General features: G+C 47.0%; 1 protein-coding gene across 1 annotated transcript in view; it reads right to left on the reverse strand.

The window, feature by feature from the left end:
- LOC130018620 (protein mono-ADP-ribosyltransferase PARP14-like) overlaps positions 1-6,868 on the reverse strand; it is a 79,659-nt gene extending 72,791 nt beyond the window's left edge. The window contains exon 1 of the mRNA XM_056109407.1: positions 6,682-6,868. Within this exon, the coding sequence (XP_055965382.1) occupies positions 6,682-6,868 (187 nt within the window). The remainder of the gene's footprint in view (positions 1-6,681) is intronic.
- Positions 6,869-13,265: the final 6,397 nt, after the last annotated feature.

Consider the following 13,265-nt stretch of genomic DNA (forward strand, 5'->3'; position numbering starts at 1 on the left):
ACAAGAACAACCTGTGTTGGCATGGATGTGGGGAGAAAGAGACCCTCTTTCATTGTTGGTGGGAATGCTGACTGGTCCAGCTTTTTGGAAAACATTATGGTCATTCTTTAAAAAAATAGAAATTGAGCTTCCATATGACCCCGCAATACCAAACACTGTCAAACAAACAAACACTGTCCTCCCGTTGTTCATCGAATTGCTCGAGCAGGCCCAGTACCGTCTCCATTAGAGACTTTGTTGTTACTGTGTTTGGCATATCGAATACATCACAGGTAGCTTGCCAGGCTCTGTCGTGCGGGCGAGATACTCTCGGTAGCTTGCCGGGCTCTCCGAGAGGAGCGGAGGAATCGAACTCGTGCCGGCCATGTTGGCTGGATGCAAGGCAAACGCCCTACCGCTGTGCTATCGCTCCAGCCCTGTGCTACTTCTGGGAAAATATCCTGAGGGTGCGAAAAAGCAGAGTAGAAATGCATCTGCCTCTGTATGTTCTTTGCAGTACTGTTCACAAAAGTCAGAATCTGGAAAAAACCCGAGTGCCCAGAAGAGACAACTGCTTAAAGAAACTTTGGTACATCTACACAATGGAATACTATGCAGTTGTCAGGAGAGATGAAGTCATGAACTTTGCTTATGTTTTTGGAGAATATCATGCTAAGTGAAATGAGTCAGAAAGAGAGGGACAGACGTAGAATGACTGTACTCATTTGTGGAATATAATATAACATAATATTAGACTGACACAGGGCCAGGAAGATTGCTCCATGGTTGGAAGCCTGCCTCATGAGCTGGGGGAGAGGGCAGCTGGAATAGAGAAGCGATAACTAAATGATGGTTGGAGGATCACTTAGGATGGGAGATTTGTGCTGAAAGTAGATAAAGGACCAAATGTGATAGCCTCTGAGTATCTGTATTGCAAATCATAATGCCCAAAAGTAGAGAGTATGGGGAAATTGTCTGGCATAGAGGCAGGGGGAGGGCTGGGATGGGGAGCAGGATACTGGGGAAGAGTTGGTGTTTGAAAAAGTGCACTGGTAGAGAGATGGATGTTCGATCATTGTATGACTGAAACCCGAACATGAAAGTTTTGTAACTGTATCTCAAGATGATTCAATAAAAAATTAATATGGGCTAAAACTAAAAGACAGCTAGGTGAATGGGAGAAAATATTCACATTCAACACAACAGACAAAGGGTCAATATCAAGGATATATAAAATATTCAAAAATATCAACAAAAATAAATCCAAAACCCTATCAAAAATGGGTAGAAGAAATGAACAGGCACTTCTCTAAGAAAGACCAATGAATGGCCAAGAGATATAAAAAATGTACATCATCACTTATTACAGTGAAATTCAAGTAGGATGGCAATGAGAATGACACATATCAAAAATACAAGACATATTGGTGGAAACGTGGTGAAAATGGAACTCTTTTGTTCACTGATGGTAGGAATTCTGTCTGGTTTAACCTTTGTGGAGCATTTCTTACTAAATTAAAATTTAAGCTGCCACAGGATCCAGCAACCTCATTTCTGGGTATATCTAGCCAGAACACAAAAACATCCATTCAAAAGAACATATGTACAGCATTATTTATTGCAATAGTTGATAACAGTAGCTAAGAAATGGAATCAATTTAGGTGCCCACTAATGAGTGGATTATAAGATGCTATATACATATATATACATAATTTGTATATATATATATATAAATTATAAGTGGAAGAGAAGTAATGAGGGCCAGGGTTAAGGACTTTGGATACATCAGTGATATAGAGAGGGGATATATCTATATATACAAACCACAAAACCAACCACACTGGAAACATGAGATCCAAACTACCAAAAGCAAGCACAAAAATGTGCCTGTCAAGGCAGCAAGCTGGGAGGTAGAAGGGGACCTGAGAACACTGGTGTTGGGAAGTCGAAACTGGTGGTGCTATTGGTACTAGAACATTGTCTAAACTCAACCATATATAATTTTGTAAATCATTGTTTTGCAAAACTGTTAATAGTGCAATGAAACTAGAGTTTTCCCTGCCATCACACACCATACATATAGGTAAATTCAAAATGGAGTAATAACCTTGATGTCAAATACCCATTAAACACACTGAAGAAAACATTGGAAAAATGCTCTATAATACTAACCTCAGAGGAGAATTCAATGAGACAACCCACTGGCAAAGAAAACAAAAGTAGAAATAAACACAGAAATGGAACTATGTTCAACTCAAAAGCATCTGCACAGCCAAAGAAATAATGACCTAAATAAAATGACAGCCCATTAAATGGTAAAAAAAAAAAACTTCACACATCATAAAAGGCTAATTCCTAAGACTCAAGCACTCAAGAGTTAAAAAGTAAAATATCAATGTAGCTTATGGATTCCAAAGGCAGCTCAGATAGAGAAGGGAGCACCAAATAAAGTGTGTTGGGAGGTTCCTCTCAGGATGGGAAATGCGTGATGAGAGTAGACTGTAGTCCGAACAAGATTGCCACTCAATGTCTCTTTTGCAAACCACAGCACTCAAAAGGAGAGAGATAACAAAAGGGAATGCCCTGCCACAGAGGTAGGGTGGGTTGGGGGAAAGGGGGGTGGGAAGGATACTAGGACTGGTGGTGGTGGAGAATGGGCACTGGTGGAGGGATGGGTATTCGATCATTGTATAACTGAAACCCAAGCACAAAAATTTGTAAGTCTACAACTGTACCTCATGGTGTTTCACTAATAAAAATTTAAAAAAATATATCAAATGACCTCAGCTGGAGCGATAGCACAGCGGTAGGGCGTTTGCCTTACAAGCGGCCAACATGGCCGACCTGAGTTCGATTCCTCCGCCCCTCTCGGAGAGCCCGGCAAGCTACCGAGAGTATTTGATATGCCAAACACAGTAACAATAAAGTCTCCAATGGAGACGTTACTGGGCCCGCTCGAGCAAATCAACGATCAACAGGAGAGCCTTTACCTTTACCTTATATCAAATGACCTCATCAAAAAAATGAAAAAGGGAGCTGAACAGACACTTCTTTGAAGAAGACATAAAGGTTCCCAACATATAAAAAATAGAAGTTTTCAAAGAAAGGGCTGAAGCTTTTCAAATTCTCTTTAAAAACTACATAATGATGTGGATTCAGGACACTTTTAGGTCCCCAAGTACTGGAAGTTAAGAGTAAATTCAAGCCAGTCAAATACATGGTACAGTAAATGGAAACATATTAAAGCTTGGTCCCCAAACTGGGTCTTGAATTAGTCATTCAGCATCTTTCCCTCTACTTTATCTTCTATACAAAAGATCAGAAAGAGTAAAGTGAACTAGAATTTTTTTTGAAAGTTCAAGTGTAGCAATTTTTCTGCCATTATTTCACTGCCATATACTATTCTTTTAGTATGCTTGTTTCTGTTTTGTTTGGGGGGGCACCCTGCAATGCTGAGGGGTTACTCCTGGAGCTGCACTTGGTGTACTCAGAGTATACTCAGTGGTGTGGAGGGTCGAGGGTGTCCCTGCAGAAGAGGACTGTGACCTGGGGAAGCAGCAAAGATCTTTCTCTGTCAGCAGTTCCCCAAAACCTGCTACTTACTAATCTCTCTGGGTGGAAGCTAAAATGGAAAATAGATTTCCCATCCCCCTTATCAGAACTGAACTTTGATCAGAAAAGTAACAAGCAGTCTGTGCTGTGGGGGTAACATGAAGGTGTCACTGGAGCAGTCTGGGGGGCTGCCTGGGAGGAAGGGGAGTGGACTGGGAGCTGTGAAGAAAAGTCTGAGGGAGAGTGAACTCAGTTCTGCTTTGAGGCTAGAACAGAATGAGGTCACCATAGCCACACTGGGGCCTGAACTCCTCTCCATGACTATGGGTTGTATCATTATTTCCCTGGTCCTTCCACTCACTCCCCAACACGCAAAGGGGTTTCTCCAACTTTAGTGCATCAGGGTGCTGCTTAAAAGTGTACGTTCCCGGGGCTGGAGCGATAGCACAGCGGGTAGGGCGTTTGCCTTGCACGCAGCCAACATGACCGACACAGGTTCAATTCCCAGCATCCCATATGGTCCCCTGAGCACCGCCAGGAGTAACTCCTGAGTGCAGAGCCAGGAGTAACCCCTGTGCATTGCCGGGTGTGATCCAAAAAGAAAAAAAAGTGTCGATTCCCACCCCCACTCCGGGACCCCAGGGTCTGTGTCTGTTCACCCTAGTGAGACACAGTCAGTCAGACACAGGGGCTCCGTGGCCCTCAAGGGGCTCTGCCCTGAGGACAATGGGAGTGGCCAAGGATGGAAATGCCCCAGGAACAGGGTTTGTGCTGATGTTGACAGTAGGAAAATGACTCACAAGGCACTGCTTTCTCTGGACTTTACTAGGTGAGATCAAGCCTGGGAAAACTTATGTTGTAATTGTTTTATGCATTTGTTTTGAGTTTCCAGATTGAACCCAGAGCCTCAAACGTGGCAAACATGTGACCCATTCTCTCTACCTTCACACCCTGGACCCCGACTTTGTCTCCACACAGCTCTGGGCCAAGCAGGTCTCTTGTTCTCTGCTCAGTGACCTCTACACTTCTCTGGGCACTGTGCTCCTGTTTCGGTTTCATTTCCCCATTTCAGTCCTGCCTAGAACATTCCATGGTTATCATGGTCCTGTAAGTTTCGTTGCAGTTCTTCTGACCAAAGAGATTCTCTAAATGCAGGACAGGGTGGCGGGGTCTGTGATTTCCTTCCACAAGACTGACCAGGAAACCCACTGGAACACGGCAGCTCTGAGAGCAGCTGTCCTGGCCCCCAGGCTCACTCGGCAGGCACCTTAGCAAGGGGAGAAGTGGAGGGTGTTGTTTTCTCCCTTCCCAAAACACAGCAACTGCACATGGGAGGGAGCTCCTCCTCACAGTGCTCAGCCCCGTCCCACCCACCTAAAATTCACAGTCAAGGACTCTGCCTCCCCTCTCTCCAGTGGAGCAGTGACTGTCCTTTAGGGTCAGGTACAAATCCAGAACAGTGCACAAATGTGTATCTTCACCCCACACTTGTCTTGCACTGCTCAAGATCCTTTGGAATACAGATTGAATCTCTTGAAAGGTGTGATGGCCACTGACTGTCCCAGCAGAAATCAGTGTGCCTCCCCCCTTCCTCATCCCTCCCCCCACACACCAGTAAAACACTCAGTTCCCTAAAGTGGATTCCCATCAGTCTCTCTCCTGCCCATTGTAAGTAAAGTATATAGGAGTAGGTATTATAAACCCTATCTTGTTCTCCACAGAATTGTAGATCTTTCTCTCACCCCTTGGTTTGCCTTTCTCCTAATATTAAGAAATGTTTGTGTAAATGATGTGTTTGTGCTCATTGATGAGTCAATTTGAAATGAGAGCAAAAGGATAACAATAGATAGCATTTATGTTAATAGATAAACATCTATTAATTAACATATTAATTTATAGATGTTTATCTAAAATAGAAAAACAATAGATGCTATTTCAGATACTGTCACACAGACAACAGACCCCCAGGCAGATTGAACAGAGCCCTGCAGTGGAGATTTCTGCACAGGCTGGTGTCCCCAGAGCCTCAGCAGGATACTGCTCTCTACCCCTTCCTGCTGCCTGCTGCTTCCAAAGCCCTTTCTAAACTCCATGCCCCAGAGTAAGGTGGATTTCAGGAACAAGTCCACCATCTACTTTCTTGGTGATGGCATCCGAATGAACTGTTTTATTCCCATTACCCGCTATTTGGTGAACACTTGCCTGGCCTCAAGGTTCCAGAACCCTAACCATGGTTCCACAGCATGTTTCATTCTCCTTGTCATTCAAGCCGGCTATGGTCTCCACCAAATTTTCTCAGCGTAATCTCCCCCTACAGCTTCACCAAGAGAGATAATTTTCAGTGTTTCGTTCGGGTGTCTGCCTGCACCTGGTGGTGCTCAGGCTACTCTTGGCTCTGTGAGCAGGGATCACTCCGGGATGGACAGGGGGGACCATGTGGGGTGGCAGGGATAGAACCTGGGTCAGCCACATGCAAGGCAAGCCCCTACCCGCTGTACTATCGCTCCGACCCAGTTCTGCTCTGTTTTTAATAAAAGCACCCCCACTTCCAAATCTGATAAAATGTCCCACAATCTTTTCCTTCTTACCTGCAGAGGTGCAAATTCTATTATTCTATAATATTAATTTTATTGTAGAATAATAGAATTATTATTATAATTCTATTATAATAGAATAGAATACCTACCAGCATGAGCGACCGCGGGCGCCCTTCCCGTGCCAGCCCTGGAGGTACTGAGCTTTCTGCCCCCAGCACTAGCCCCAGCATCATCACCATCACTTCCTCCACCCAGGCGCCCGCCTTCCCTGCCGCTCCCTTCCTGGCTGCCTTAACCGACCTCCCCCTCTGCAACAGTTTGCATGGAATTCTCCCAGGAAATCTCTCCCCGCTTAAGGTCGTCGTAACCCCCGCAGCCGCTCAGGAAGCCCGCCCAGGTCTGGTGGAGCTGCCGCCCCGCTGCACCCGCCGGATCCCGCAAACTGCGCGGGGCCCCTCCCGAGCTCGCCTGCGCTGCCGCCCGCTCCCTGAGCCCGGGAACCCGGCACTGGGCCGGCGCGGCGCCCCTCGGGTCCCCGGGAGGAAGAGCGCGGGGTCCTCCCGGCGCCCCCCGCCCCCTACCGCCCCTCCCCCCGCCCCAGCCGGGCCTCACCGTCCTCGGGGGAGAACAGCACCAGGAAGCGGCCCGGGCTCCCGGGCCACGGGCGCACCTCGCACTCGCCGCCGCCCGACCTCTTGGAGCTCTGGAAGTACATCTGCAACTTGGTGCTCAGGTTCCGCGGGGGGTCGGGGCCCCAGGAGCCCTCGACCAGCAGCGGGAAGGAGCGCGGCGCGGCCATGGGAGCTGCTGTGTGGGAAGGACGGCAAGGTCCACCCCAACCGCCCTAACAGCGACCGGCCAGGCCTTTCGGTTTCGTCGGGGAGACACGCCTCCTTCTGCTGAGCTAGCGCTGCCGGCGAGGCGCTCTCCCAGCTCCTGCGAGGGTCACCGTGGCAGCCCCTGGCACCCTCCGCCTGGCTGTCCACCCGCAGACTCGGAGCAGACAGCTGCCCCTAGGGCTCGCACCCACAGGCACGCAATCGGCTTCATTTCTGAGGCAGGCTGGTGTTTCACCTGCAAATTAATGGCGCCTAAAAGAGGAAGCCTCAGTTTCCCCCCTTGTCACTGTTGTCTGTGGCTCCATTTTAGATGAGTTAAGTCTACATTTTAGACACTCCTGAAAATTCCTAAATTCTCTCTGAGACTGGGTAGTTTACTCTTTCCCAAGACCATGAATTCTGCTCCAGCTCTTGGGCTCACAGAAGACTAAGATAATAGAAAACATCCAGGGAGATGGTACAATGAAAAACCTACATAGTACAGGGTGTTAGTCTTGACAACATAGACAGACCCTAAATTAGCAGAAAAATTTCTGGGAAACAAACGGGAGTTCTCTCATAATTTCTTTGCTGAGTAACACTAAGTCCCAGTTTTCCTATAAACCACACCTCCCCCCGCCCCCCAAATATGAACCCTATTTAATTAATTCCTAGACAAAGTATCTCCCCTGTTGGGGAATATCTTTCTCTTCTACTTACTTTCCAACAAACTTTTCTGTTTTCTAACTTTGAACATCTTGTCTTTGAAAATACTGAAGAATCTGGGAACCTGCCGGCCACCCCTGCATAGCAGCAAAGGCTTCAGGATTTTCAGGTATTTGTTTTAACTATTTCATTTCATTTCATTTCATTTCATCATCCTGTTAATCGTTGATTGCCTCGAGCAGGCCCCAGTAACGTCTCTTTCATCCTAGCCCTGAGATTATATTCACGGCTCCTTAGGAGAATGAGACCCATCATTGTTACTGGTATTTGGCATATTTGGTACGCCACGGGAAGTTTGCCAGACTCTGCCCTGTGAGCAGGCTACATTCGATAGCCTGCAAGTATGTCCAAAGTAGGAATGAGATAATAAGATGTCATAAAAAAAAAAGTTCTGATAAGATGTCGCGTGGCCGCGAATGCGGCCACGCGGTTCCGGGATCTAGATTTTATAGTCTCTGAGTCTTGGCTGCTGATGGGATTACACGGCGCCAGGGGGCCAGGTGGTGGGTGTGACCCCCGCCTGCTGGAATTTGGAGGATCTGGATAGAAGATGCTCGACTCCAATCCCAGTAGGCTTGGAGGTCTCCGCCCCGGAACCCGCGTGGCTTTGTCCCTCTGCCAGTACCTTCATGTGTGCGGAGAGTGGTCTCAGCATGGTGGTGGCTGGTCCTGGAGGTCTTCAGCTGCCGGAGCCCCGGTCGGGGCGGGGAGGAAAGCTCAACCCGCTCCCCTCCAAGGGGTCCCGGCTAATAGTTTTAACTATTAGCTATGAAAAACTGATCTTACTTTTTTTCCTTTTGTATTTTGCTTGGTTCTATGGAGATCAGATGGCTAGAAGTGTGGAGAAGCAAGATATTCACAATATTTTCCTGGGATACTTATGAGGCAGCATGCACTGAAGATGGATTCAGTGTCCCTGAGCTCCTAAAGCTGTGGTGATTCACAGGAATGATGCTGCCACAGGACCCCTGTTCTGGGGAGGAATATAGGGCGCTCCTCGACAAACGCCAGGGCTCCCAGCCCAGGTATGGGAATGAAAGAGGGTTTCTGTTTGTTTGTTATGGGGCCAGACCTGACAGTCCTCTGGACTTTGTACTATGGGTGGTGCACACAGAACCTAACTAGGGATCGAACCCAGGTCAGCAACATGCAAAGCAAGCACCTTACTTGCCATACTATTTCTGTCTCACATTTTTCAAAATTATAATTTATTGGAGGATACTTGCAAGCTGGGGGTAAAATAGATATGCCCTGAATTTCAAATTAAATGACATACCCTCACTGCAAGAGATGAAGGGTCTAGGAAGGGAAGAGTAACTGTCACCAAGACACCAAGGAGCCTCCAGGACACCTGACCTGCCAGTGAGAGGGCATCTGTGTCTGTGAGCACAAACATCAGGAGAGAGGCTGTGCTGGGCATGGCAGGAGGCACAGTGAGAGCTGGGGTAGCAGACTGCAGACTTCAGTCCCCAGCAGCAGCTAAGGATACAAGACTGAGGGGCAGATACACTCCTGCTTTGGTTGCTGCCAGGGTTTTCAGCCAGCTGTTGGTTCCTGCAATTGCCTGTGTATTGCATGGGTTAATCTGACAGCATGGGGGATGACAGCTTAGCTTGTGATCCCTGATCCATGAAGCCAAAATTCTAGCCTGGGTGTGGAGAGGATCTGATTGTGGAGCTGATTAGAATGAATAATCTTTACTATGACCGCATCCTAAGAGGCGTTCAGTTCTGGGGCTGACCTTGGCTTACTGCAGAGTACCTGTTCTACCCACACCTGGGCCACTTCAGGGATTTTGTTTACCTACAGTGTTTTCTACTTCTAGTCAGAGCAGGTAAACTGGATGCAGCTTGAAAGAAAGTCTGGGTTTTCAAATGACCATCTACACTGTTTGTGAATCATTCTTGTTTATCTACTGTAATTACTGTAAAAATTGTCACCTGATTGAAGCCCAAACCCACACATACCTTCCTCCTGGCTATACTTCACAATAAACATTTTAAGAAAACAATACCACAAAATAGAATTCAATCACAAAAAGACAATTGGAAAAATTTCAATCATTTGGAGTGCAAGCAATATTTTTCTCAGCAATCACTGAGTCAGTGAGGAAATTAACGAAGAAATTTAAATTACCTTTTCAGATAAACAAAAATGGAAAAAAATTATCAAAACCTATAAGAAGGGATATTCAGGAGAATGACTAGTGATCCGTCTTTTCCAAAGGGAAGAAGAGGAGGAGTCAGGGGGATGGCACAGGCTGAGGGACATGGGCGGTGTGTGCAGGATACCCTGCTTGATCCCGAGCACTGCATGGCCAGCTGAGCACTGCCGGGCACAGGCAGACAGAAGCAGCATCACTTTCTTAAGTCCTCGCATTGAATTGTCTGGCCTAGTTGACTGAGTATTGCTTGGAGTGACCCCCAGACTCACTGAGACTACTTGAGACACACCTCAAAATAAAAGAAACCAGAAAAATGGAAAATAATCAGTTTCTCTTAACAACTGAACCAAATGGGAAAAGAACAACAAATAAAATCAAGTTAGTAGAGGAAAAGAAACAGTAAAGAAGCTGGAGAGATAGTATAGTGGGTAGGGGCCTTGTATGCAGCCCATCGGGTTAATCCCTGACACCCCATGTGGTCCCCTGAGTCTAGCCAGGAGTCATCCCTGAGCGCAGAACAAAGACAGAAAGATAGTTCATAAATCTTGCTGAAACATGTAATCTTAACTTGTTGGGTGCTACTTTGACCTTAGATCGTACAACTCAAGGAAATAGATGCTTAGGTCAAAGGATAAAAGTAGTAATAGACTGACACTTAGTTTTATTTATATCACTATCAGGGGAGAAAATTTAATAAAGAAACTTCGTGTATTGATTAAAATGAAGGAAACTTAGTACTGTAGCACTGTCCTCCCATTGTTCATCGATTTGCTCAAGCGGGCCCAGTAACATCTCCATTGTGAGACTTCTTGTTACTGTGTTTGGCTATCAAATACGTCATGGGGAGCTTGCCAGGCTTTGCTGTGTGGGCAAGATACTCTCGGTAGCTTGCCGGGCTCTCCAATAGGGGCAGAGGAATGGAACCCGGCTTGGCCTGCTTGTCCAGTCACACGCAAGGCAAATGCCCTACCACTTAACTTAATCACTTAACTTCCCGTTAGTCGTCGATTTGCTCGAGCGGGCGCCAGTAACGTCTCCATTTGTCCCTGTCGCGTGCTAGTGTAGCCCAATGGCATCTCTTCGCTCCGGGAACATGGAGGGCCTCAAACCGATCGTTCATGACCTTGACAAAGAAGTCTGACCATCTGGTAGGTGGGCGGCCACGCGGTCTCTTGACATCCCGTGGAATCCAATCAGTAACAGCTCTAGTCCAACGGTCGTCTTTAAATCTCATTACGTGACCAGCCCATCTGATTTTCGACACCTTGGCAAATGAGACAGCGTCCCTGATCCTTGATCGTCGACGGATGTCAGAACTCCGGATTCGTTCTCTCATTTGAGTGAAACGTGATATTCCAAGCATAGCTCTTTCTATTCTTCTTTGGGAGACCTGAATGGCGTTCTCATCTTGTTTGCGTAGGGCCCAGGTCTCTGAGGCATATGTTAATGCAGGAAGAACAGTGGAATCAAAGAGATGTGCCCGGAGCCGGAGGTTCTTCGTCCTCTTAGCTATTTCTTCGACGTTCTTGAAGGCGTTCCAAGCCGCTCTCTTCCTCCTGCGCAGCTCGGGTGCCAGGTCATTTGTCATGTTGACCTCTCGACCTAGGTACACATAGCTGTTGCATTCGGAGATGGTCGTTCCATTGAGAGCGAATGGGGCGTCAGGAACAAGGCTGTTTCTCATAAACATTGTCTTCGTAAGATTCAGCTGTAGTCCTACCTTTCCACACTCACGGTCAAAGTCGGCCAGCATTTGTGCCGCTTGGCTGATGTTTGGTGTTATTAAAACAATGTCATCAGCAAAGCGGAGGTGGTGTAGTTGCCGACCATCTATCTTCACTCCCATTCCTTCCCATTCCAGTCGTCGCATGATGTTCTCGAGGGTGGCACTGAAGAGTTTTGGTGAAATGGTATCACCCTGCCGCACCCCTCTCTTGACATCAACGATCACTTCTTTGTAGAATGGTGAGATCCTGGTAGTGAATCCGCAATACAGCTCACGGAGGATCCTGATGTATTGGGCTTGAATGCCCTGATTGGCTAGGGCTTCAATGACCGCTTCCGTCTCAACAGAATCAAAGGCCTTCTTTAAATCAATGAACGTTAAGCAGAGCGGCATCTTGAACTCCCGAGAAACCTCAATGAGTTTGGTTATCGTGTGGATATGGTCGATGGTGCTGAATCCTTTGCGGAACCCTGCTTGCTCACATGGTTGTCCTTCATCTAGTGTTCTTCCAATCCTATTCAGGATGACTCGAGTGAACAACTTGTAGATGACAGACAATAGGCAGATCGGGCGATAGTTGCCAATGTCATGGATGTCTCCCTTCTTGAACAGTAGTACGGTCCTGCTGGTTTTCCATTGAGATGGAACCTTGCATTCAGACAGGTAGCGAGTGAAGAGCCGAGCCAGTGTATTGATGAGTACTGACGGCAGGTTCTTCAGGTGTTCAGGTCTGACCTTGTCTGGGCCGGGTGCTGTTTGCTTCTTTACTGACGAAATGGCGTGTCGGATTTCGGAAGGGAGAACGTTGGGAATGACATACCCATCCTGTGGAATTTGGTATGTCGGCAAGTGGACATGGCTATCGAAGAGATTTGAGTAGAAGTCATGGATAATCTTCTCCATTGCCGTTCTGGAGGATGTGATGGATCCATCAGGACGTCGGAGGGCAGTCATCTTGGTCTTATAGTTGGCGAAGGACAGGCGGGCGTTACGAATACTTTTCCCGGCTTCTGCTGCATCTACCAGTACTTCTGCTCTTCTCTCTTTGAGGTCTTCCTTGATCGCATCTCTGCACTGCTTTGCAAGCTCGGACGTTAGCTTGCGGTTGCCTGAGGCATGCGCCAAACCACGCTGGCGAATTAGCTCAAGAGTTTTCGAAGATAGGCGACTTTTTGTGGCTATCTCTCTCTTGGCGTTCCTCGCACATTCATGGAGGTGCTGAACCAGTCGATCGTATTCCTCGTCAATGTTGTCAACAATGGCATCTTCCCATGTTGCCGCAATAGTACCAAAGAGTTCCCAGTTGGTGGTCGTTCTGGGAGTTCTCTTTTTGAACTTTGCAGCCCTTTCTCCCCGTTCTGTGAAGTAGAATTTTGCACGAAGGAGACGGTGGTCCGATCCCGTTCGAAATTTTGGGACAACAGCGACATCACTGTGCTAAAATCATATATATTTGAACAGGCTGTCTGTAGAGGGAGCTCTACTGTTGCAATACTGATTGTTAATGCTCCCAAACAGAAGGAAGTAAACTAAGATAAACAGGACACATTTTACATCAGCAGAGAAAAAACATAGGAGTATGACACCATTCTCACTGAGTAGCAGCAGTAGTCACTAGTACTGTGCTACCCACAGCAATCTGCCTTCTAACTTGAGAAAACCAGCAGTGTCTCCATGGGAAGGGGAGATTGCCTGGGAGATTGCATTCTGACTTTAAGACTAGAAGAGTCTTCCATTATGCATGGTTTATTTCTCTATGATT

The sequence above is a fragment of the Sorex fumeus genome, unplaced genomic scaffold (genome assembly GCF_029834395.1).
Source record: "Sorex fumeus unplaced genomic scaffold, SorFum_2.1 ptg000265l, whole genome shotgun sequence".
In the NCBI taxonomy this organism is placed as follows: domain Eukaryota; kingdom Metazoa; phylum Chordata; class Mammalia; order Eulipotyphla; family Soricidae; genus Sorex; species Sorex fumeus.